General features: G+C 47.4%; 1 protein-coding gene across 1 annotated transcript in view; it reads right to left on the bottom strand.

Moving 5' to 3' along the window:
* MAPK4 (mitogen-activated protein kinase 4) overlaps positions 1 to 26699 on the bottom strand; it is a 50078-nt gene extending 23379 nt beyond the window's left edge. Inside the window, exon 1 of the mRNA XM_066614675.1 lies at positions 25921 to 26699. Coding sequence (XP_066470772.1) covers positions 25921 to 26466 — 546 coding nt within the window. The 5' untranslated portion in view covers positions 26467 to 26699. The remainder of the gene's footprint in view (positions 1 to 25920) is intronic.
* Positions 26700 to 27200: the final 501 nt, after the last annotated feature.

The following is a 27200-nucleotide window of genomic DNA, read 5'->3' as shown; positions in this document are numbered from 1 at the left end:
AGCACAGCTTCTTTGTTTCAAAAAAATCACACCCCACTTTTCCACCAACTGATCCGCAAGGCAGCTTATAAATACATTTATAAAAAATTCAGTAATATTAAAACCATACATTTCCAGACTGAATGTCTCTCTAACTGAGGAGCCTTGACAGTCCAATCCTATGGGTGCTTTCCACTGATGGAACAAGCACTCCATTGGCAGAAGGCCCACTCTTTTGGTGCTGCAGCTGCAGTGCCAACACACACAGTGGGGACGCATCATGAGAGGCTGGCAATGGAACATGTGCACCACTGGGGAGCCCATCCACCGCTGGAAGTCAGCTGTCATGGGGATGGGCTGTGGAGGGGGAGAGGAAAGATCAAGGATGGATCAGGGCCATGAGGAGTTGTTGTATATAGAAGGGGGCAGGTGCCAATATGCTATGCCCTTCACCCAGCCTCAACACACCCTCTTGGGTTCACTTGGACCTTGCACCAGCCAAAGAGCTCATGCACTTCCAAGTACACCCATTGGGCACCATCGCATGGCGGAGTAGGTAAGTAAGCATTTCATTGACTTACCTCTCTGTTGTGCCATGGTCTCTGGCTGGCGCGCAGGATGCAGTGAAGGCTGGCTTAGCACCACTACACCCCACAGGCCAGCTGAGGATCGGATTGGGCCATTAGAGTGCTTATTCCAATATACTGTATAATGAAACAGACCTCTGCAACAGCTCTTGTCAGTTTCCATTACCATTTGGCAGTTGTGTTAATCCAATCAATTTGTCAATTTCAGATACAGTTAAATACAGTTAAATTAAATACTGTTACTAATAATAATAATAATAATAATAATAATAATAATAATAATAATAATAATAATAATAATAATAATACAGTAAGAGGTTTCTGGAGTTAAGCCGTAAAATACAAGGTTTTTACCTTGTAAAATACAAGGTAAAATACAAGCCCTTAGGTTTCCTTTTCTGCTGATTTCGCACTCACAATCGTCACTGTTACCAACAAATGTTCAATAAGAAGGTTTAAAAAATAATAATAATTCAACAATACTACCAAAGGGATCCATTTTCAACTTGACTACAGAGAAGACATAACAAATAGATTTCTCAGTTTGTCCAAATTTAGGAAATTAATCAGGATTACTAATTGGATATTGATGTATTAAGATTAACCTTGCAAGCTGCATTAAAGGCAACTCACGGACCAATTCTATGAGGACCTTCTGCTGATTTAGCTTATGTTCTGTCAATGGAAAACCCAGGTGGCTGGCAGGACAGCCACAGTCATGGTGGATGCATTGGGGCCACCAGAGTGAATGGATGGAGACTATGTGTGCATGCCACTGAAGCATCCAGTCATCACCAATGCCAGTATATTGGTGAGGACTGGGACCAACTGAGGGTGTGTTGGGGAAGGCAGGGAATGAATATTGGCAGCAGCGGCACCGCCAATATCCAATGTTCCCTTCATGGCCCCCTTGGGCCCACTCAGATGTGCGCCAGCCAGAGCTGGTGCAGTTCCAAGTAGATCTATTGGGAATCACAATGTGTCAGAGTAAGGAAGCAAACATTTCTTTAGCTTCCCTCCACGTCATGTCATGGTCCCTGGTTGGCCCACACCAGCATCACTGCAAGCTAGTTGCCAGTCGAGAATAGAGTTGGGCCATTAATGATTAATTGGGCAATGGCTTTAAAACAGATTTATCAACAGATAAAGAGGCATCCATTTTGACTATCTGTATCTATTTTATATAATTGTTGTGCTATGTTGGCAACCTTCAGTCTCGAAAGACTATGGTATCGCGCTCTGAAAGGTGGTTCTGGAACAGTGTCTAGTGTGGCTGAAAAGGCCAATTCGGGAGTGACAATCCCTTCCACACTGGGAGCAAGTGCAGTCTGTCCCTGGTCTGTCTCCCTGGCTATGGGCCTTCCTTCTTTGCCTCTTTGCCTCAGACTGTTGGCCAAGTGTCTCTTCAAACTGGGAAAGGCCATGCTGCACAGCCTGCCTCCAAGCGGGCGGCTCAGAGGACAGGGTTTCCCACTTGTTGAGGTCCACTCCTAAGGCCTTCAGATCCCTCTTGCAGATGTCCTTGTATCGCAGCTATGGTCTACCTGTAGGGTGCTTTCCTTGCACGAGTTCTCCATAGAGGAGATCCTTTGGGATCTGGCCATCATCCATTCTCACGACATGACCGAGCCAACGCAGGCGTCTCTGTTTCAGCAGTGCACACATGCTAGGGATTCCAGCACGTTCCAGGACTGTGTTGTTTGGACTGTTTATAATTGTTGTATACCAACTGAAAAGAGGTATATCTAATGTCTGAGCAATTACAGGTGGAGCATGTTTATCTACAGATTTTATATCCCCAGATCGAACTCAATGTGGGCCCCCTGGACCCTTGCTGAGCCAGACTTGGCTCCACTTGAACCCTCCAAAGGGGACCAGAGCTCTGCTCTTGTCACCTCCAAAGGGCTTTCTAAAGCCTGCAGAGGCCGTGTGGCCTCTTTGGTCTTCAGAATGGCTGAAAAGGCCAAAAAAACCCAGTACTTCTGGTTTCAGAGGGAAACTGGAAGTGACATTTTTTAAAGCCTTATAAGGCTTTAAGGAGGCCCAGGCAAGCCCCGGAGGGATACCTTTTCCAGTCATTTTCAACCACTGTGCCATGGCACACTGGTGTGCCGTGAATGGTCTGCAGGTGTGCCGCGAGAGCTTGAGGGAGGGTCATTTGTTAGTAGGGCCAGTGGGGATGTGAGCTCCCCACCAACAGCACAGTGTGTCTTGTCAATTGGCAAAAAACCGATGGTGTGCCTTGACAATTTTAGTACCTTTTCAGGGTGCCAAGAGACAAAAAAGGTTGAAAATCACTGCCTTATATGGCGTTAAAAACATCACCTCCGATTTGCTTATCTGCTGCTTTTGGTATCCACGGGGGGGGGGGGGGTCCGAGAACGAATCCCTTGTAGATACCAAGGCCCTACCTTTATATTTCACCCCCCCAGTTGGCATCATTAATGTTACAAGCAAACAGGTCCGAGAGGAACCTTTAAGAAATGTAGAAGTGGAAACAGAAGCATCCTGAATTTATGGTGAATGGCAGTTTGATGTGCATTTCCACCACTTGTTCTCTAAATCTCTTTTCACAGATAATGAAGCTACAAGCACTTGGATTTCTGCTTTGCATGAGAGTCTACCTCTGCAGCAGTTTCTCCGCACTCAGCAATGGTGCTGCAATAGCTCTCACTGACATGGGTAAAGAGAAGCGGTCCCCAAGGTAATGCAATGTGACAGTTGATGGAAGATCCAGCCAATACCCTTGAAAAACAAAATGTGGTGAACTTGCCCTTCCCTCTCCCTGTACTTTTCCAGCCCTTTGCCGTTGGACAAACGTATTGTTGAACTGGAAACGGAGGTGATGCTGCAACTGAGAGACACTGAGACAACTTTCCTCTGGTTTTGATCAGCACACTAGATTCCAGATAGATTTAAAGATCGATCCTATCCTCAAGATACACCAGTGTATTCCCGTGTATACTGATGCAACAACAGCCATCCCAGTGTAGAAGCCCACTTGCCAATAGACACACCATGGCCACCATAACAACACTGGAAAAACCCCAGGCAGATGTGCCTTGGATGTCATACGAACTTGCACCAAGTGCAAGTCTACTGACAGAGAAGCCCAAAAGGAAAGGAACCTGGGGCGTGACACGGAAGGAATGCAGGGAGCGACAAGGAGTCATCAACGTACACCATACCCAGCAAACAGACTTGCCCCTGATACTGGGGAAAAAAATTCGGTGCTAACAACAGAGCTTGCCTAGATAGGAGTGACCCCATAAAAAACAACAGGGAAAGGGGAAACAGCAGCAAATTGCTCCTCCTGCCAGTCCCCCACTTTCCTGCAATGGAGCATAGGATACAGATTAAATTTGGCATCAAATTGCAGAACACCAACTCCAGTACAACAGCCCCCTGCCAGGAAGATGTCAGTTTAAGTGAGAAGACCCATGGCATGTAGCACGAGAAAGGTAATGTCTCAAGCCACTATGCTCTCGCCCCTACAGGGCAGCACGGCAAGTCCATACTGTTGGCAGCACTCTCCCTCACAAACACCAAGTATCCATCTCAAGCTAGGCGTGATTGATGCCGTTGTCAAGTCCCTGTTACTCCTGATCCCCCCAGGCAGCTGTCCCACAGGCAAAGACACCGTGCAGATCCCAAAGGAAGCCTGAAGTGACTGGTGTGAGCCCTGCTGCGGCTCATGAGGTCTCTGGCCTACTCCTTCCAGGCAGGTTCCAGTGGCTATGCAAACTCTGCTGCCATAGTATATGGTGAGCAGTGGCAAGGGGATGGGGGGACCAGGCCAACAGCCATGCAGGCAGATGGCAATGATGTACGAAATGGCATGGAGCATGTGTGGAGTGTGGCAAATGGGCATGGAGCATGTGTGGAGCATGGGTGGGCTGCTGCAGTAGGTGCCCTGAGTCGTATGCGAGCCCAGCGACTGGATCATGCAGTGCTCCCTGATAGGTCCATGTGCTGGAACCTCCCTGTCAGGTGTACCTGTTTTCAGTGATGCAAGGTATCAAATTATGGATGAGGTGCTCTTTTTCTATCTCCTGCTGCAGCTGGGTGGTTAGAGAACAGCTTTGTGGAGTGGCAGAGGTGGGTTCTTCCACTTCTCTCTCCTCTTTTGTCCCTGCCATGGGTGTTTCTGGTTAGTCACGCAAAAGGTGAGTGCTTTGCTGTTGAGGGCAAGCCCCGTGGCCGATCTCAAACTCCTCTTGCCTGTCTCCTGGCCTGTGCCTTTGTGCAGTGAATCACCCACCATCCTGCTTCGCCTGAGTGCTGATGATACTCCCCTTGTGATTCGTCCCAGCCCGTCCCCCTGGCAAAAGGCTTCCTTCCAGTTGGCAGATGCCAAACAGGGACTCAAATTCTTGCCATGGAGGGGTTGGTGTGATTGTTTCACATGATTGCCCGGTTCCAAGGGGGCTATCTTTCTACCTGCAATCTGCTCTGCTCAGAAGATATTCCTCGAATGAATGGGAATATGTGTGTGAGATGAATGGACTTGGGCCTCAGATGCATGGATCTCTAGCAGTTCTTTGCTTTTGTCCTAGTCCTCCTGATGCCACTGTGACTACTGTAGGATGCAGGGGTGCTTTGGCATCCTTGAGCCATTGTGTTGTATTTGTTGCGTAGGTGCAGTGATGGACAAAGCAGACGGCTGGGGGTGTGGGCGGAAGGGGCAGTGGCACATAGGGGGATCCGCTAGGGCAACACCCCCCCCACAGCACTCCAGTTGTTTCCCAGGCTCTCCATGGGCCGTGGGGGGGTGCGTAGCACTCATTGGTTAAATTGGCAAGCGCTGCAATGTTGGGCCCACTCGCCCTCCCACATCTCCATTTGGCTCTGAAATGGAGCCTTTCAGAAAGGGGGTAGCCTGCAGGGGTGACACAATGATGCAGAGCAGTAACATTTCCACGCCACGGCATCGCTCGACCCCAGGTGCCAGAAGGCTCCTCTGCTGTGGTGTCCTTGGGGTATCCCCCCAAGCTTGAGATGGTGTCTGTGGCTGTTTGAAACCTGCAGCTGCAATTGATACTCTTGAATGATACTTACAAAATATCTCTTTATATGTCGTTTTCAAAAGAATCTCGTTAAAGAACAATAAGATCTATTCCATTATTCATCCTGTAACTGGCAAAAACAGAGATCAGCAAAATCCAGACCAAAAAAATCTGCTAACAATTGTTACCAGTGCCAAAGAAGGCATAAGAAGGTATTATGGGCATTCAGCAAGCTTCTAAGTTCACTCCATTATCACTTCTTCTGATAGCTCTTACTTAAACCCTGAATTGCAAAGAACACAATTCACAGCCCAATCCTAACCAACTTTTTACAGGACCTACTAGCGATTGTTGGATCTTCTTCTAGCAAATCCAGAAAATTAACTGTGTGTTATGTGAAGGACTCTCTTTATGGCATCCCAAGCTATCTGAGAGTCACATTCACTGTGTGACCTCCTCCTTGCCTCAAATCCTAGTCTTAGGAGCACTAGAGGGAAAGAATTGGAGGGAGGTCATTTTCTGTTGTAGGACTCATTCTAATGAAAGACTGGCTTGCTCTGTGCTCTTGTTGGCTTGGCTTTGTTCAGCTGGGGAAACACACAGTGGTTTTCAGTGCTGAGCAAAGGGAGAAAGCCTCCAGCATTGTTCTGGATTGGACTGTTCTCCCTTCCCATGTACAATTATCTTAATTAGGCTGCTGATTCCCGGGGCTTACAATATGCAAACAATATGCAGTGCAGAGAATGCCTGTGATTATGTCTACTAATATTGCTTTTCAAAAAAAATGGCAACAACACCCTCAGTATGAGCCAGAAACCCATTTCAATTCCAAGGCTTTGCCCTGGAGCAGGTAAAGTGTTATGCTAATAATATAAGCCGTTTCCAATCCTGTTAGTGTGGCAAAATCAGCACTTAAAACAGCATGCACAGATGCATGCTTTCTTCTTTACACTGAGACCAAAACTTGAAAAGCTTTGGGAGTGAACTCCAGCCCTGCAAGGTTTCCTGATGGGCTCCACCACACAGACCGTCAGCTGTACTACCATGGTTAGATTTGCTGGTATTTATGTTCGTCATGCAAACTGCAAGGCCAAGCTGACAAGATGAATGAAAAGTTTACTGTAACTGTTCCTTAGGTACAATCTTTATCACAAATGGGCTTAGGCAGGATCCCATTCAGTCAGTCAGGCGCCCCCACCTATATTTTGATGATGGGAACAATATTGACTTGCATCACAGGATTCTGACAAGGAAGTAATAGTCCTCTAGGGCAGTGACTCCCAAATTGTGGGTTGAATAAATTTGGGAGCCATGGAGGAAAAATCCATCACGGGTTACAAGCCATGATGTGTATGCGCAACCTCCTGATTTTAGAAATGGGCTATGTCAGAATGCCAGGTGCAAGGGAGGGCACCAGAATGAGGTCTCTTGTTGTCTGGTGTGCTCCCTGGGGCATTTGGTGGGCCGCTGTGAGAAGCTGGACTAGATAGGCCTATGGCCTGATTCAGTGGGGCTGTTCTTATGTTCTTGAAACCTGATTTTTGGTGGGTCACCAAAGGGTGATGGAAAAATCAGATAACTAATTGCCTCAAGCCCCGAAGTTATTCAAAAATCATATACTGTAGCTGCAGATTACCCTACAAGGAGCTCTGCTCCTGTAGTTAGCAAGCATGTGTAAATATATGAAGATAAATGTTTGAGGCTCCTTCTTTCTCATGGTTATTATCACTTATAAGTAAGTAAGGGCACAATCCTAACCAGGTCTCCTCAGAAGTAAGTCCTATTTTGTTCAATGGGACTTACTCTCAGGAAAGTGTGGTTAGGATTGCAGCCTAACTAAGTAAATATTATCTCTTTCTAGATCTCCTTTTTTAAAGTCTGGTAAACTTTAAAAAAGGAGATCTAGAAAGAGATAACATTTAATTGATTTATTTATAGACTTAGACCCACTCAAGAGGTCTCAATAGAGTGTGGTTTTAAAAAGTGAGTCCTGGTGCCATAAAATTTAGGAACCATGGCTCTAGAGCAGGGGTGTCCAAAGTTTTTGGCAGGAGGGCCACATCTTCTCTCTGACACTGTGTTGGGGGCGGGGGGGGGGGAGAATTAATTTACATTTCAAATCTGAATAAATTTACATACATTTGCATAAATGAATACACTAAAGATGGACTTATACTGTATGAATGAATGACGTTCTTGCAATAGCTCAAGGCCTATAAAAGGCCTTGCACAAAGCAAGGCCAACCTTTTCTTTGCTGCCACTACTGCATCACAGATGTGAAACAGCAAGCAGTGGAGGGAGCCCGCATCCCACAGCTCACGCGAGAGGTCAAACAGCTGCCCTCACGCTGAGAGCAGTTGCATCGGGCCAGTGTGGGCTCCAACAAATCACCTGAAGGCCAGAGGCTGTTGGAGACTGGGAGCTCCCTGAGGGCCACACTGAGAGGCCTCAAGGGCTGCAAGTGGCCCCAGGGCCGGGGTTTGGGCACCCCTGCTCTAGAGCCCTACCTAAATGCTATACAGTGGGCTCTTTATATTCGTGATCAGTTCCAGGAGCACCACCACCCCGCAGATACCAAAGGGCTAAAATGTTTGGGATCCACTGTTCTAGAGCCCTGTCTGAAAAGTGCACAGTGGGCCCTTGATATTCGTGACCAGTTCCAGGACCACCATCGCCCCTCAGATACTGAATTCTGTGGATATTGAAATTTGTGGGTTGCCCACGCAGTGTTGCAATTACTTACCTGGGGGCTGCATCTGGCCCTCTGGAGGTTGCACAGGGCTTTCCAGTCACCTAAGAAGCCTTCTGGATGCAACAAGAAGGCATTTCTGGTTCATGCTGGCAACTTCAGAGGCGTTCCCTGCGTGAGGCTACCCTGCGTTTCAGAACATCTCCAGTTGCAACTGGAAGTCACTGACACAAACCAGAAGGCACTTCTGGTTGTGTTCAGGAGGTCCTCTGAGGCATTTGCAGATATTCCAATCCAAGGATGCCAATCCTGCAGATAGGAAGGGCCCACAGTAATTATTACTTAATTAGCTTTCAACAAATACTGTTCTTTCGCTCATCACTTTCCAACAGAAATAAACTTTACAGGCAGGAGGTTTTGTGCCAGAACTGAGTGGAGGCAGCAGGGAACTGGGCCCACTACTGAGGACGTGTCTCTGCTCAAATTAGATGAGGCAAAAATGGAACACCCTCCTGCTGTGGGTGGCTCCCTACAGCTGGCCGTAGGAGGGATGGAGCAGGAGCGACGAACCGGGAACTCCCCTGCCATATGGCAAGAGTGGTGCAGGGAGCTGCAAAGACATTGTAGCGCACGGTCCCATCTCCCACACGCACAGGCTGCTCTCATCTCCACCACCACAACTTGAATTTAAAGACAGGATAGCATGTTGTTCACCCCAAACCTGGGAGCACAGACGCAGCTGCAGTTTCTGCCTGCCGGTATCCATTACTCATCTCTGTCTCTTGTACGCTTGGTGGGTGGGTGGTGGTAGGTGTAAAAGGTTACTGCCAGTGGGACTTTTGTAGATGTTTTTGTACTATTCCATACTGCAAAAGTCACTGAACATCTGTTGATGGGCACATCATTTTCTCAGGCCATGCACGGAAGCCTCCCCCGCAACTCCATTCCTCATCCGAAGAACCACACACTACATAAGCAGCCTGTCATTAACTGGAGGCTGCTTTAAATCAGCTTCTCTCCTGATGAGCATGGCTCATGTATACCAGGCACCAGCTGAATCATTACCAGACATCTCATTGCAATGAAAGAGTTTTTAGGTGCCCGCTATGCAGCAGCTGTTTCATGTTCACTGGCCTTGTGGGTCTGGGCTGGATCTGTGGCATAGCTAGAGGGGGTGCAAAGCACTAAACTTTGCAGGGAGCCTCACCGCAGCATGGATGCAGCCCCTCCCCTTCGGAGCCATTCTGGGCTAGGGGGGAAAAAATGGAGGCAAATGCTCCCCTCACCCGGAATGGCTCCCCCCACCTGTTTTGCTCCCCCTTGCCCACAATGGCTCCCCCACCCATTTAGCTCCTCCACCTGGAATGGAAGGGGAGGGAGAGGGGCCGCTTCCATGCTGCAGTGGGGCTTCCTGAAAAATTAAAAGCTTTGCACCCTCTCTAGCTACGCCACTGGGCTGAACTGACACAATCCTCCAATCACTGATGGTTTTCTGGTTTCTAGCGAATAGGCAACACAGATGACGGCAAATTAAAAAAGGCTTTAGGCAGCTGAAAGGACACCAAGAGCTTTTAAAGAATAATCAGAGAACAAACAGCCTTTAAAGAATATAAGCTTAATGCAGGGATGTGACAGGAATGACTAGAACTCAGGTCCTTGAGATCCAGAGATAAAGGCCTTAGCCATTCATTCTGCAGATCAGACTATTTTAATGCCCTTCTAGGACTCCACACCTCCCAATGGGCTCCCAGCACCAACTTGCAATGAGCCGGGAGCTCTATATGAATGTCCCAAGTGGTTATGCTAGCTTCAGCCTTGGGCATTCAGGAAATCACCCACTTCTAGCAATCAGAATATTTATTTCAACTCAAACCTCCTGGAGGTGATCTCTGTTTCCTTTTATCTTCTCCTCCTTGCCCTTGGCTACCGATACTGCTCTGGCAGAGATGACCAAGAATCATCCCAGCACCTGAGGCAGCGTGCCAAGTGCTGGCCTCCACTAGCCTGGTAATGTGCCAACCTCTGCTCTCCACCCCCTGGAGTGGAAAAGAAAAGGGGGGGTGGAGCAGAAGAAGAGATGTGGATGAGAGGGGAGTGGTGACCTAGAGCAGGGGTGTCCAAACTTTTTGGCAGGAGGGCCACATCATCTCTCTGACACTGTGTCAGGGCCGGGGGGAAAAAGAATTAAATTATATTTCAAATTTAAGAACATAAGAACATAAGAACATAAGAACAGCCCCACTGGATCAGGCCATAGGCCCATCTAGTCCAGCTTCCTGTATCTCACAGCGGCCCACCAAATGCCCCAGGGAGCACACCAGATAACAAGAGACCTCGTCCTGGTGCCCTCCCCTACATCTGGCATTCTGACTTAACCCATTCCTAAAATCAGGAGGTTGCGCATACACATCATGGCTTGTACCCCATAATGGATTTTTCCTCCAGAAACTCGTCCAATCCCCTTTTAAAGGCGTCTAGGCTAGACGCCAGCACCACATCCTGTGGCAAGGAGTTCCACAGACTGACCACACGCTGAGTAAAGAAATATTTTCTTTTGTCTGTCCTAACCCGCCCAACACTCAATTTTAGTGGATGTCCCCTGGTTCTGGTATTATGTGAGAGTGTAAAGAGCATCTCCCTATCCACTCTGTCCATCCCCTGCATAATTTTGTATGTCTCAATCATGTCCCCCCTCAAGCGTCGCTTTTCTAGGCTGAAGAGGCCCAAACGCCGTAGCCTTTCCTCATAAGGAAGGTGCCCCAGCCCCGTAATCATCTTAGTCGCTCTCTTTTGCACCTTTTCCATTTCCACTATGTCTTTTTTGAGATGCGGCGACCAGAACTGGACACAATACTCCAGGTGTGGCCTTACCATCGATTTGTACAACGGCATTATAATATTAGCCGTTTTGTTCTCAATACCCTTCCTAATGATCCCAAGCATAGAATTGGCCTTCTTCACTGCCGCCGCACATTGGGTCAACACTTTCATCGACCTGTCCACCACCACCCCAAGATCTCTCTCCTGATCTGTCACAGACAGCTCAGAACCCATCAGCCTATATCTAAAGTTTTGATTTTTTGCCCCAATGTGCATGACTTTACACTTACTGACATTGAAGCGCATCTGCCATTTTGCTGCCCATTCTGCCAGTCTGGAGAGATCCTTCTGGAGCTCCTCACAATCACTTCTGGTCTTTACCACTCGGAAAAGTTTGGTGTCGTCTGCAAACTTAGCCACTTCACTGCTCAACCCTGTCTCCAGGTCATTTATGAAGAGGTTGAAAAGCACCGGTCCCAGGACAGATCCTTGGGGCACACCGCTTTTCACCTCTCTCCATTGTGAAAATTGCCCATTGACACCCACTCTCTGCTTCCTGGCCTCCAACCAGTTCTCAATCCACGAGAGGACCTGTCCTCTAATTCCCTGACTGTGGAGTTTTTTCAGTAGCCTTTGGTGAGGGACCGTGTCAAATGCCTTCTGAAAGTCCAGATATATAATGTCCACGGGTTCTCCCGCATCCACATGCCTGTTGACCTTTTCAAAGAATTCTATAAGGTTTGTGAGGCAAGACTTACCCTTACAGAAGCCATGCTGACTCTCCCTCAGCAAGGCCTGTTCGTCTATGTGTTCTGAGATCCTATCTTTGATGAGGCATTCCACCATCTTACCCGGTATGGATGTTAGGCTGACCGGCCTATAGTTTCCCGGGTCCCCCCTCTTTCCCTTTTTAAAAATAGGCGTGACATTTGCTATCCTCCAATCTTCTGGTACCGTGGCTGTTTTGAGGGACAAGTTGCATACCTTAGTCAAGAGATCTGCAACTTCATTCTTCAATTCCTTAATAACCCTTGGGTGTATGCCATCAGGGCCCGGTGACTTATTGATCTTTAATTTATCAATGAGGTCTGAAACATCTTCTCTTTTAACCTCTATTTGACTTAACTCCTCGGTTAGGAGGGGCCGTTCGGGCAGCGGGCAAATTCGGGCAAATTTGAATAAATTTGCATAAATGAATATATTAGAGATGGAGCATTTGAATGAAGGTCTTGCAATAGCTCAAGGCCTATAAAAGACCTTGCACAAAGCAAAGCTGGCCTTTCCTCCGCTGCTGCTGCTGCTGCATCACAGACATGAAACAGCAAGCAGTGGAGGGAGCCCTCATCCCCCAGTTCACATGAGAGGTCGAACAGTCACCTTCACACTGAGAGCAGTTGTGTTGGGCTGGCACAGGCTCTAGCAAGTCTCCGGAGGGCCAGAGGGTCATTGGAGACTGAGGGCTCCCCATGGGCTGGATTGGGAGTCCTCAAGGGCCACAAGTGGCCAGGGTTTGGGCACCCCTGGGCTAGAGCATCAGAGGCACTCTAGCCGACCACTCTCCTCTCTTCCATACTTCCTCTTCTGCTCCATCTCTCTCTTTCTTTTCCAGTTCAGGGAGGAGGAGGAGGAGGACAAGTGGAGATGAGTGGGCAGAGTTGGGCACCCTGTTGTCCATCTGCTACCTAAGGGTACCTGCCTCATAGATGAGCTGCTCCTTTTTTGGGGTACAATTGCATGCAGAAGGCCCCCAGGTTCAGGTTCAAACCTGGGCATCCTCAGAACAACTAGGAAAGACCACTGCTACCTGTCGCTGTTGGCAATACAAAGCTAGATGTAAAAGACACAAGTGGTTGAACCCAACTTGCACCCTTGGGCTGCCACAGTGTGCCAACCAATTGCTGGCAAGCATCCTGCGGCTGGCCCCACATCTGGGTCCTTAATCCTGCTCACCTGTTCAATGCAGGCATGCTTTTGCAGCCGCCGCCACAAATGGATGGGTTGAAAAAGGAGCCCCACCTTTTCTGATCAAAGCACAGTGGAAGGTGCGTGCTGGTGGCAAGGAGGGTAAAGTCAAGCCTAGATTCAAGCACTCTCGAATCACAGCTGCATTCTGCAAAGCTGCACCCTGACGAGGCTGGCAGCAATTTGCAGCACTGATGGTTATGAATCCAATGGACAAGCATCTTCGAAATAGCAGTCATTTACTGCTGAGACTGAGGAGGCAGTTCCTAGCATTATCCTGTACTCCCCAATGAGAAGATGATATTCTTCAAAGTTGTTGCTTTCCGTGTCCATGCAGGAAAGTTGGAATTTTTTCGTTCTCAAAAAAAAGTTAACACCATTCTCCTGACTGTTTGCTTTGAATGAGATAAGGCTTATGCATCTGGGACTAGTTTGCTTTCTCTCTCTTCAGTAATGGCACCCCTGGGAGTGGTTTTCTGCAGGATAGACAACAGCTGAAAGGTGAGAGGGGGAGGTCCAGATCAGAATTGTGGTGGGGGTATAGTGTTTAAGTCCCTGTTCCCATCACTGCAATCCGAATGCACTGAATAAAAAACAAGCAAGCTATTCCAAAGCACACGATCTGTATATTGTCCAAACTCAAGGAACTATGGTTAGCTTTTGTCTTGATGTGCGTGTCCCCCTACTACAATCCCAGGCATGGTTAGGGCTGGTTGGGGTTTCAGGACCTTGGAGAGCTCTGGGGTCCACCTTGTTCCAGACATGGTCCAGAGGACTGATGACATCTGACGTACCTCCATGCGTAAACTATCCCTCCTAGGCTCCACCCCCCTGCCTAGAGCAGCCGTCTGGCCCTGATCCCTGCACTCCTGTTTACCTCTACTGCATTCCTCTTGGTCCGCTGCTGGTGCTGAGCTGCTGCATTGAAGGACCTCAAGGTTGTTCCTTTAAAACAGCGATTTCCAATCTTTTTCACCTCATGGCACACTGACAAGGCATTAAAATTGTCAAGGCACACCATCAGTCTTTTGACAATTGACAAGGCACACCATGCTGCCACTGGAGGCTCACATCCCGCATTGGCCCTACTAATAAATGACCTTCCCCCAAATTCCTGTGGCATACCTGTGGACCACTCGTGGCACACCAATGTGCCACGGCTCAGTGGTTGAAAATGACTGCTTAAAAAAGTTCTGCGTGGCTCTGGCTGTACTGGTTTTGGGGTCTCCTCTTATGGGATCTCTGGCTTGGAGATCTCCTAGTTGGTGGGCATAGGCCTGACTCGAGGCTGCAGTTGAGTCCTGGGACAGGGTCTAGAGCTGGTCCTTCCACCCTGTCTGCTCCCCCCTCCCAAGGTTGGACTCTGAGTTCAGCCCAGAGGTTATGAAACCTTTAACTATAATTGGTTCGCAAACCAGAATATGGAGCCAGAATTTGATGCTGGTTTACTTGAACAGATCATGGTTAAAATGAACCCGTTTCCTGATTTTGGATTACATGTAGAACTGTGCTCCAGATTTAGTCCAAGCAGAAGTTGCGGATCTCCTTCTTTGTGGACAACGGGGGATGAGAACCTACAACTAGGGTAGCCAGAGTCTCAGTGGAAGTTCAGCAATTGCCTTTAAGTCTTTCTTAAGAGGAAAAAAAAAAAGTCTGGTGTGGTTGTTCAGGAGAAGTCTGGAACTTAATCCCTGCAGCTGCCACAGGTTGAGTGCAGGAGCCTTGGAATGCCCGTCCTGATATGGCCAGGGAGGTGGTGATGTATCAGCTGTGCAAGCACACAGTCACTGAGTATCCAGGGTGGATGTGGGCCACTCATCTGGGGCCACTCAACCACCATGTGCTTGCTCGTACTGCCATGGTTTCATGTCTGAACTGAGCCTTGGTACGCAACAATGCAATTCATATCTTTTTAGGTTCTTTGAAAGGTTGCATAGGGGTCAGATTGAAATCCAAGAGGAATCAATGATACTCTGGAGAAGAAACAGATGCTGTGGAAGAAGAAATAATGAAGTAAAAGAATGGAAGTCTCGATGTGCTACCAAGAGAGCTAAATGGGGCAGCATGTACTGTATCACAAAACCTATGCAATCTTAACAGCAATCAGGGCACCAAACAACTGATAGCACAGCAGCATCCATTTCAGAAAGGAAACATTAATTAGGCTTCACTGTAACAACAGACTTCTGACAGGGCTGGGGAAAAAACAAACAAAGCACCAAAGCAGATCTAGCTCCCGCTGAAATTAATTAGTATGGTATAGGAGCTGATCACTAAAGCAAATGCCTAGAGTTTTCATTCAACTGCAGGAAGCCTTAGCACACCATGCAAAAGCAAAGAAGAGCATTAGTTAGGAAAAGGAGAACTCGGCTTTGATCGGCCATTAGGAGTTGTAAATCATGCAGCAGACAGAACCATGAAGGGGATCTCTTGGCTACATTAATTTCCACATGCCCACTCCCAAAGCCTGCAAATTCTGCAGCTAGAAAAGTAAAGCACTGTGCTCAGAATGACTCAAAAGGGGAAAACCAAACTGCATTCCTATTTAATCATTAGTTATTGTTTAATTTGTACACCACAACTTCAATATTAGTATTTCCAGGGCAGATCATAACACAAAATAAAAGCAATAACATCAAACTAGTAGTGACAGAAAAATATCAAAAGCCTAGGATAACACAGAGGTCTTTGCTTTGCACTGAACAGACACCAGGCAAGCGTCTCGTGAACAAATTCCAGAATTCTCACTGACCACTGCACTCAAAAGCCTCGCCAAAGCATTTTGAACCATCAGAAATTTCTGAACAGTCTTCAAAGGCAGCTCCATGTACAATGCATTGCAGTAGCCTATCCAGTCAGCCATCTGCTTCACTTGCGAGAAATCAAATTAACCAAGGTCTTTTTTTTTCAACATTACCTATAATTTATTTTACCTGTGTCTCTGATGTCGAATCTGCTTAATAGTGCTTTATTATGAATAATATTTAAATGTTTCCAATGGAAACCATCCTAAATCATTAGATAAATTTAAAGGGCAGCAGCAACAAACACGAAATGACATTAATAAAGTTCTCAGATCAACTCTCTGTTTTAAACTGGCTCCTACAGCAAATGGCAGAATTGCACTGAGTAGAATGTAGGTATTGGCGTGCAGGGGACAGTGACATCACTGTGTCACAGGACCAGGCTGACAATCTTATTTGAATTTGAGTTGGTTGACACTTGGTTCAAATTAAACCACAGGCTGCTGGTTATGTTACATGCTTGATTTTTCAATCAAGCAATCCAACAGAGCCTGAACGCAGCCAGCAAGGCCTAATCAGCTGCTAAGAGATTCAGAATAGAAAAATTCTCAATGCTAGGGGGCAATACATTAAACAAGACAATGCCCTGCTGGGGTGGAACGTCTTCTACAGGAGGTCTTCTCCACATGGCCATGCTGGTTGGAGCTTGATTGCAACACATAGATTGCCCCTTCTCATTCTTCCCAGGGAGATTCATACTCCTTCCTCTTTTATTGAATTCTACAGGCTTCTGCAATCCTCTCTGTTTGCTTGTGTCATTGGAGGGTAAGGTCAATTGGATGGTGACTCACCTTCATTGATTCAACTGCTGGCTTTTGTCTCAGCCCTTTTTTTCTTTTGCGTTGTCTTATTAGGCATTTATAACTTTTTATTGAACTTGTTTTGCATTGTGGTACCATTTGCACCACTGTAGCTAAGGCAGTGTTACAAGATCAGGTTGACGCTCCCATTTGCATTGGAGGAAGCTGACACCTGGTTCAACTTAAGCCACAGGCACCAGCATGTGTTGTACAGAAGAGGAAGTGTTTCAAGAGCCGCAAGGCATCCGTGTACATAGTCCTAACACTCCATGGATTGCTGCCCGCGACTGTTTCTCCTTTTATTTTGCAGATTCTTGTGAAAATCCATTGGTATGTAGCAGGGCTTTGACAGGTTGGAAGAAAAAATTATCCTGCTACAGCAGAGAACAGGATCTAGGCTTGCTACACTGCGACCATGTTTACCTGCCAAGATACTGCCAGGCTGAATTAAAATTAGCCTGAAGCATAAACGCAACACTGGCTAACTCGATTGCTACATTTTTGCCCAAATACGGAATGGGCCTCATTTACCCCAAATATAATTACTGTGGCTGGCAGTAAACAGTGTTTGAACCAAAAAGGTGCCCTCAGCATTGCTTTACAAAAATGATCCACTTTGCTATTTGAGCCACAAGAAAAAGAGTGGAATAAAAGACAAGCAAAAACTCTGGAAGCTGATGGACTGCAGGCCAGAGAGCCAGGAGGCAGGGGGACACCTATAGAATCAGAGAGTTGGAAGGGAACTACAAGGCCATCTAGTCCAACCCCTTGCCTGTAGCAGGAAATCCTCCTAAAGCAGGGGTGCTCACACTTTTTTGGCTCGAGAGCTACTTTGAAACCCAGCAAGGCCCGGAGATCTACCAGAGTTTTTTTTACAAACACCCACCCAAGCACCCATGTGCAGAGCTTGGGCGCCTCACACGGCGGCAGCGCTCTTCAAAGGACCCCTGTGGGGAGGCTCTGCCTCACCTGCCTCCCCACCCACCCCACCTCCCTGGCAACGGGGGGGGGGGTCCAAAGCTCCCAAGGCCAGCGCTGGGAAGCCCTCCCCAGTGCAGCTGAGCTCCCACCATAACCTCACCGTGGGGGGCCCTTCCATGACCCACTCATCCAAGGGGGGGCTTCCCTCTCCCCCCCGCACCTTCGGCGATGACCTTCTTGATGCGCAGCTTCATCTCTCCCATCTCCACCACCTGCCCCACAAAGTCATTCTGGTCCCGGCTGGCGGCCCCCAGGGAGCCTGGTCCAGACAGGAAGTCCAGCACCGACTGGAACAGCGACATGGCCAACGTACCAGCCAGGCACCAAAGGGGAGGGGGGGAAGGAGAGAGCCAGGCCGGTTCAGCCGGCTGCTCCCGCTGCCGCCACCGCTTCCTCCACCAATTCTGGCCTTTCCCGGCCACCGTACTCTGCTCCTCCTCTCCCCCCCCGCTGCCGACTTGGGCTCACACGCCCTGCCCCATTCCACCTGGTAGCTCTGCCCTGAAACCGTAGAGTGGGGAAAAGTCTAGACTCTAGACTCTAGAGATTCTAGACTAGACTAGTCTATAGACTCTATAGACTAGACTAAGGGCTCCGCAATCAACTCATTTTGCCTTTCGATCTACCGGTCGATCGCGATGGACGTGTTGAGCACCCCTGTCCTAAATCATCTCCAGCAGGTGTTTGTCGAGCCTCTGCTTGAAGATCTCCAGTGAGGGAGAGTCCACCACCACCCTTCACAATCTGTTCCACTGCTGAATCACCCTTACTGTCAGAAATTTTTCCTGATGTACCCGTTGGTTCTAGTTATACTTTCAAAGGCAGTTGAGAACAAATTTGCCCCTTCTTCTGTATGACAGCCCTTCAGGTATTTGAAGGGAGCTACCATATCCCCTCTCAGCCTTCTTTTCTCCAGGCCTAGAAAAGAGATGCCTGAGGGGGGACATGATTGACACATACAAAATTAAGCAGGGGATGGACAGAGTGGATAGAGAGATGCTCTTTACACTCTCACAAAACACCAGAACCAGGGGACATCTACTAAAACTGAGTGTTGGGAGAGTTAGAACAGACAAAAGAAATTATTTCTTTACTCAGCATGTGGTTGGTCTGTGGAACTCCTTGCCACAGCATGTGGTGATGGCATCTGGCCTGGACACCTTTAAAAGGGGATTGGACAAGTTTCTGGAGGAAAAATCCATTACGGGGTACAAGCCATGATGTGTATGCACAACCTCCTGATTTTAGAAATGGGCTATGTCAGAAGGCCAATGCAAGGGAGGGCACCAGGATGCAGGTCTCTTGTTATCTGGTGTGCTTCCTGGGGCATTTGGTGGGCCGCTGTGAGATACAGGAAGCTGGACTAGATGGGCCTATGGCCTGATCCAGTGGGGCTGTTCTTATTCTCTTATACCAAGTTCCCTCAACCTTTCCCTGCAGGACTTGTTCTCCAGCCCTCTGATCATCCTGACACTTTCCCCTGAACCTGCTCCAGTTTGGCTGCATCTTTCTTAAAGTGTGGTGAACAGAATTGGACACAGTACTCCAGATGAGGTGTGTGTGTGTGGGGGGGGGGGATCTGTAAGAGTTGCACAGAAGAGAAAATTCCACCAAGGGTGCCTGTTCTCTCCACTGTGATGGGGAGAGCTACACTTCATGAAATTCTCATTTCTTATGCAACCCATAAAGGCACCAAATTCCCCCCTCCTGCGTCCGCGGTGGATCTAACATACTTATGTCTCATTTTGTATTGGCAACCTTCAGTCTCGAAAGACTATGGTATCGCGCTCTGAAAAGTGGTTCTGGCACAGCGTCTAGTGTGGCTGAAAAGGCCAATCCGGGAGTGACAATCCCTTCCACACCGGAAGCAAGTGCAGTCTGTCCCTGGTCTGTCTCCCTGGCTATGGGCTTTCCTTCTTTGCCTCTTTGCCTCAGACTGCTGGCAAAGTGTCTCTTCAAACTGGGAAAGGCCATGCTGCACAGCCTGCCTCCAAGCGGACCGCTCAGAGGCCAGCGTTTCCCACTTGTTGAGGTCCACTCCTAAGGCCTTCAGATCCCTCTTGCAGATGGATCTGCAGAGGGATCTGCAAGATGGATCTTGTCTCATTTTACAGTCCTCTGTTCCCCAAATTTTGCCTTGGCAGTGATCCTTTCAGTGTGTGATCCATAAACAGGCCGCAATGAGGGCCTTCAGCTGCTACCTGGATTAATATCAGATGCTATTGACATATTCTGAACTTGCACTTAATGCTACTTAACCTGCCTAGGGAGCATGGAATGACAGATTAAGTGGTATTAAGCACAAGTTACATGCATTTCAAATAATAGCTTAAAGATTGCTTCTTTGGGGCGATGGCTTTGCATAAGCATCATTTATCATCCATATTCCTCATGGTGAATAAAAACGACCAAGCAGGCTTGCTCTCTGGGCCAACTGCCAGAACTGTGTGTGAGAAAGTCAGAAATCTAGCCTGGTCTCCAGATTTATTTATATATTTAAAATAATGGAACGCTGGGACTTTTGAATAAAAGCCAGCAGTATCAGTTCACTTAGTGCTGACACTTAAACTGTGTCCCCCATAGCATGAGCTGTGGCAGGTTGCTCCACTCAGACTCTGCAACCAGGGGTCTAAGCTCAGTGGAAGAGCTCAGGGTATAAATACAGGAAGAACCAGGTCCACCCCTGGAATTTCCAGTCAATAGGATCTCAGGTAGCAGGTCTGGGAAGGTCAGTTTGAGAGTTTGGAAAACCACTGCAGGATGGAGTAGAAACTCTCAGGTTCAGGTCTGGCTTCACATTTCAGAGGCTCCTCCCATGTGGGTTCACCCCAAAAGAGGAATTCTGCCATCATCACACAAAGATGATGGGCACAGTGGTGGTTTCAGCCATCAGCAGTGTGTCCTCCTGAGGGTTCTTGGTCTGGCAGGTGCCCAGTGATGCTGATCCTTGATGCCAGCTCTAAGCAGGCTTGATGGGCTCAGTAAAAGCCGGGCTCATTTCACACATCACTTCAAGTTGGCTGATGTCTGTGGCTCCTTTGTAGTTCCAAACTATCTCACATGCTCCATTGACATGAATGAGGTGGGGGAACTGGGTGCACGTTGTGGATGCAACAGCTGTGGGGTTTGTTCTCATATCCGCTTCCCTCTGTCAACCTAGCATTGATGTATTCCAAACTCTGCTCCCAAACCCTGCCAGGTATCAGGATTTTGACATCAAGAAGTTGTCACTTGTAACCCTTAATTACTCTTCAGTGGTCGCTCTGTTCTCTTCTCACTGGCTTTTAAATCACTCCCATAGGCTGGGACCAAGAGGGCATTTGGAACCTTTTCCTTTTCTGCCTTGATCACAGCTTGAACTGTGCATGCCAGGGTTAGGCTTCTCTGCTTTTACTTGATCTTAAGCCAGTAACAATAAAGGCAATTTGGGTATTTACAGCACAGAAGAGAAGAAAGCACACTCAGCTGCCCAGATGGAATTAACTCCCCCTCCATTCACCTGCAGGGCAATCCAGTGCAATGCCAAGTGGGTACATTTTATCTGATTCTACGTATAATGTACATTGTATAGCATGAAAAGCCAAAGGAATGGCAGGTTTGAAATGATGCCCTTGACCACAAGCCTCTGAAACTGGGTCACAACAGAGGGCACTAGAAGACTTTCTCTGCAGCTGGAGAGAGACAATAACTTTTCAGGCAGCTAGAAGTGGTTTGAAAGATCCATACTGATGTGCTCACACATGCTGTGATGGCTCTGGCCAAATTAAACAAGAAGTGGCAAAAACTATTTACTGGATCCAACTTGCTTTTTGAAAGCTTGCCTTTCCTTCCAAATGTAGTGTAGTTTGTGAGCTCTCTAATCCAGCACCAATAATCTGTTCCATGGATTGATGCTCAGAGAAGGTGCTCATGCAGTTACATGATGCTTCCTCCTGCGTGAGAGGATCATTGGATCAATGTACTAATCCAGCTCAGGCATTAGAAGAGGGGACAAAACAGCCTGGTGAGGCAAATCTGAAAGTTCTCCCAGAGGAACTTTTGGTCCTGAAATGTGAGAGTGTGGAGCACAGTAGTTGTGCTGGAACTGCCCTACCTCCATCTTTGTTTACTACCACTACCACTGTGGCACAGTGATACAGGAGTAGGCCAAAAGTGGTATCCATCACCAAAGTCCACAGCAGGATTGGCCAGATACCAGTAGCATTTGCCTCAGTGCCTCCAGAAGGCCAATATCTCAATCAAGACCAAAATTTGCCTCTTCTGAACACTGATCTTGCCAATTCTCCTATTACACAGGCCTACAAAATTGAGGGTCAGAAATGTTTTCCCCAAATTTTATGGTGGTTTGATATGAATTTGGGGTGCTGATTCCAAAAACGGCATCCGTTTTGCGCTATCACGTCTAGTTTTGGAGATACAGTATAGCCTCTTTAGTAAATGGTTCAAGCAGCTTCCTCATGAGGAAACCATGGTGTAGGCTTCCTCGTGAGGAAGCTGCTTGAACCATTCACTGAAGAGGCTATACTATATCTCCAAAACTAGATGCGATAGGGCAAAACAGATGCCATTTTTGGAATCAGCACCCCAGATATACCCAGAAATTGGTGTGTGTTGGCCTGTGTTATGGATTGAAAACACGGACTCAAATCAGACATGAACAAGCTTGAAGAGGTCTTCCTAATGAGATGCTTGAGACAGATCCTGGGTATATCTCTTCATGATAGCCATCATAACAAGACAATTCTAATAAAGTGCGGTCATCAGACATGGGGGGAGCACCATTTTTAACTCCTCGAGGTCCTTGCAATAAACGCAAGAGACAACATTGCTGATCTAATCACATACCTTCAATTTTGTAGGCTGCTGTAGCCCTCAAGCATCAGTGGCGTACAAAGACCATTTGGCACCCAGGGCCCATAAAATTTTGTCACCCCCCCATACCCATACCAAAATTTAATAATAGTAAATTAAATAATAAAATAACAATGATTATAATAATAATTATTATTTTTTATTGCATTCGCCATTCCCCAACGTATCAGAGCATCCCCAACACATCTCCCCCTGCACACAACAGCATCCTCCACATAGTAGCCCCCCCAAACACACATCCAGCAGCTTCTGTTCCACACTCCCATATCCCCCCCCCTTCCATCTCAGTTTCACACTCACCAAAGTGAGCACAGTCAGGCGGCCTGAGCATCTTTAAACATGAGAACACTGTACCACACATATGCCCAAAATGGTTCACTGTCACTGGAGGGAGCTGCACTCTGCACATGCTCAGAGATAGCTCCAACAGATCAGAGCATCCCCCAACACCAGCCAATCAGGGGATGCTGCAAGAAGCCCTGTTGTGAGAGGATAGGCTCTCACAGCTCACCACTCCCTTCCCCTTCGGTTGAGCCAATAATGCTGTTGGCACTAGTCAGGGTCGCCATCTGTACATCCTCCCTTACTTCTACAGTCGCCAGCTGGCTCCCCCCCCCTTTGGATCAGGGCCACCACTGGCTGGCTGGCTGGCTGGCTGAGTGCTCAATCCTCATCATGTCTACTCAGAAGTAAGCCCCATTAGTCAAAGGAGCTTATTCCCAGGAGAGTGAGAGTAGGATTGCAGCCTCATTCACCCACCCACTGCCACCGCCACCACCAGAACTGGCTCTGTAGTAGCCTCCGTATGGCTCCGCCTCCGTGCATCCAGTCCCCCTCCCCATTGGAAAGAGGGTGGGCACCGCTGCGGAGCCTGAGAGTTCGGCTGCAGGGTGCAGCCAGCTCTACAAGCTGTACGGCTGCAGCAGGTGCCCGCAGCGACGCGACCGCCATATTGGGAGGTGTGGGGGGCTGCGGGCAGCGTGCCACCCCCCCCCATCCTGGCACCCGAGGCCAGGGGCCCCCTCGGCCCCTCCATCACTATGCTAGTGCTCAGCATAAAACCACATGTAGCTCCCCAATCCTTCAAAATGCCTGAGCTCAGTTAACCACAAGTAAACGCCACCCCTTTAAGAGTTCACAGCTTCACACTGTTGTTTTTTACTTACATAAGCAGGGGGTGTGCACCTCCCAGAATCAGGAGGGCATCTTTCTTTTATTCACTGGCAAAAGAGAGGCATGTTGGACAAAAATCCTAAACAAACCATTCACTTTAAAAAAAAAAGTTGCCACGGCAAAATTACTGAGCATTCTTGAGATTCCTACTTCTGTCCATCTGTTCCTTTTATCAGGGGAAGTCACGCATATAAGCCTGACCCATGCTTAAGACGCAGCTCTGCTTGAAGGGGTGGCATGGCCAAAGTTTTCCATAACAAGGCATTCTTTCTGCAAAGAGCTTGCACAAAGGAATTTTCCATGCTGCAGGTAAAACTGTCCATATTCAGTGCCCCCTCCCACTTCTTACTACTCAGTTTTAGACTAATGTTGCACACAGCTATATAAAGGAACTACAGGATAGGATTCAGCACAGACAAAAATGCACCAGCCTGATGCATGCTTACTTGTGAGTCAGTTTCCTCAAACTCCATGGAACTTATTTTCCAAGTCAATGTGCTTCCAATCAGGATCCCGCAAGTCAACATTATGCACCTTTACTCAAAAGCAAATTCCAATAAACTGACACCAATGGAAGCATGCTGGCACCAGACTTCTGCCAGCCCTGGGGTAATGTTCTGCTTTGTGCCTCATGGGGTGCCACTAGCCCCTAGTGGCCACATCAAGGATCAGCCCAGGCAGGTGCACCCTCAGCCAGTGTCCAACTTGGGTGACCCCTTACACACATACCAGCAGCCACTAGAGAGAGGGCGATCAAGTTCTAGGTTGTGTCAGGGAGAGTATAGCACAAACTTCTTCCTTGCTGTGGTTCCAAACTGGCCCATTTGCTGACAAAAAAGGAAGGACAGTGGTCCCTATCACATGCTTTAAGGATCTAGATACAGAAACATTCCACGCAATCAAGTTTCTTCATTCATACTCCCTCAGTTGAATTCTGTTGCTCTCTCAAATCTGGAAGGTTGTATAGCTGGACACTCTCCAATATAGCTTAGTTGTTTATAATCCAATTAACACAGAAAGATTTCACAGGCAATGCTAAGAATGCCTTTTTTAGCCTCGGTGTGGACGCCAACCATTTTTAACCAGATAGTACCTCATCATCAGTGTTGCCAGTTCTTTCTATTTACAGACACGGGAAGTTTAAAATATTTAAAACACACACATGCACAAAAAGCCAGTCCTGTTTTACAACTACTTCTGTAAAACCCTGAATCTTTGCTTCAACTTTTCGATGTCACTGTTTTAAAGAACACTCAGCTTTTATCAGGCCAACTTTTATGAGCCTGATAAGAACATGTGTGTGTAACACCACCATTGTTGTGATAGTCACCAGTAATCATGTCTGAGATAAATCAGATTCAATGCATAGAAGGATCTACCAGATTCAGAGAAAGTCAGCTTTTGACTAGCAAATGCAGGGTAGGATGTATGGATTTCCCTGGGGCATTTGGCTAGAAGACAGGATGCCCAAATCCTGGACAGGATTGGACAGGATCCTGGACAGGACAGGATCCTGGTCAGGATTGGACAGGATGTCCAAATCCTGGACAAATCCTGACAGGATCGTCTGCATCAGGAGAGAAATTTCTTATACTCTTGTACTGATGTGTCAAGAACACTGTTGTGATGGGTCCTATTAGGTGATGCTTCTGTAGCTAAAGATGCTTCCAGAACAGGTGCTGAAGGTTAGAAGAAACAAGCATTGAAAGCTGTGGATGATTGCTGGCTACTAGCTACCCCATATGCTTGAGTGGGTGATGGAAAGAAAGAGGTCAGGCAGTTTGAATGTAGCCAGTGAATGAGACAAAAGTCTGAGTTTTGCAGTTGGCTGGGAAAGGGACTGCAAACCAAGGGGATGTTAATACATGCAGCTTGCTGTTTGAGAACTGCTGCCTTACAGACTACTACTTCCAACCATGTCCTTGCTGGCTCCCCCATGTTCAGCTTGTACATTTGTACCCAAAGAATAATACAGGCAATATCAGAAATGTTAATAGTACTCTCTACTCTCTCCTTCCAAGAAACCAACCTTATAAAAGGTTGCTCCTGTCCAGCATTCAGAGAAGTGGAGAGAGCAAAAACATGATGATAACTAGATGTCCCCGTCATACAACACAGTGCTTTTTAGGTCTGGACAACTGACTTGAACAAAATCTTATGAAACCTGGAAATGATTCCGGTTTGGAAATCTGGTCCGGTTATCTTCCAGGTTTATAAACAGCAAGATAGTCAAAGTAAGGACATACCTTGTGCGAGTAATGTTGATCCACAACCCTGGCCAATCCGAAGTCACCAATCTTCAACACCAAGTCTTCTGTGTTAATGAAGATGTTGGCAGGTTTTAGATCCCGGTGCAACACATTGGCCGAGTGAATGTACTTCAAGCCTCTGAGCAATTGATACATGAAGAGTTTGGCATGTTCCTCGGACAGTGGGCCCTGCTCCAACAGGCGAGCCAGGTCTGTCTCCATATATTCCTGGACCACATATACCATGTTGAATTTGAATAAGTCCCCTTGGAGCTCCACACCTTTCGGGCCCAACACTTCATAAACCTTCACAATGTTGTCGTGGTCCAGGCGGCGAATGATCTTGATTTCCCGGAAGGCATGCTTCATGCTCTGTGCATTGTTGATGGTGATCTTCTTCACAGCCACCTTGCGGCAGCTTTTGCTGTCCACTGCCGACAGGACGAGCCCATTCACACCAAAGCCCAGGGGTCTGAAGTTGATGAAGCGGCAACCGAGGTCATAACCGTACATATTAGCAATGTAATCACACTTCTCTGCCATGGTGGAATCAACTCCCTTTTTGTCCCTTTGATAAAATTCCAATAGAGGAGCAGAACTTCCAAATCACAATTATGATTTGAAATAAGACAGTTCATTATTATTATTATCTCTGCAAATCTGTGAGTTTTCGTGCTTGGAGCCCATAGTTATAAAAGAGAAGACTTTCAAATATTCAGAAAGATGACACAGAAACAGAGAATTCCAAAACACTTTCCCCATAGAGCTTGCAAACATTGGCTCATTAGTTTGGGGGAGAGGCAAAGAGACAAAGATGAAAAATAACAGGTTGTTTTACTAAAGCACAGTCAGCTTAATGATGGTTTTTGCTGCAATCTGCTGGTACACTAATTGGCTTGCACCATTTTCAAATTATCCTTCCCATATCTTTTTTACTTCTGAGAACGAGGCTCCGGGAAGCTTTGAGATGGAAACCCTAGAGCATGGCTTGGACATTCCATTCGCTACCTAAACATGGACCTTCAGCCACAAGCTATTTGGAAATCCACATTTGTCCTGGAAATCTTCATTCCCCAGAAAAGAGTTCAGCATTTTTTTCTGTGCGAGACCAAGAGTCCCAGAAGGATTGGTGTGTTTTCTGCCACACATTCTTCAAAAGCAAGCCCGTTTTTCTTTGACATTCTCAGAAGACGTGCTGCATGCAGAGGTTCTTTTTAGGCCAAATCTTCATCGCCGTCATCCCCATGAAATGCCATCAATGTTCCCACTTTTCTGCT

Source organism: Tiliqua scincoides, chromosome 2 (assembly GCF_035046505.1).
Source record: "Tiliqua scincoides isolate rTilSci1 chromosome 2, rTilSci1.hap2, whole genome shotgun sequence".
Classification (NCBI taxonomy): domain Eukaryota; kingdom Metazoa; phylum Chordata; class Lepidosauria; order Squamata; family Scincidae; genus Tiliqua; species Tiliqua scincoides.
The sequence above is the reverse complement of the archived record's forward strand: the minus strand, read 5'-3'. Positions and strand labels throughout refer to the sequence as shown.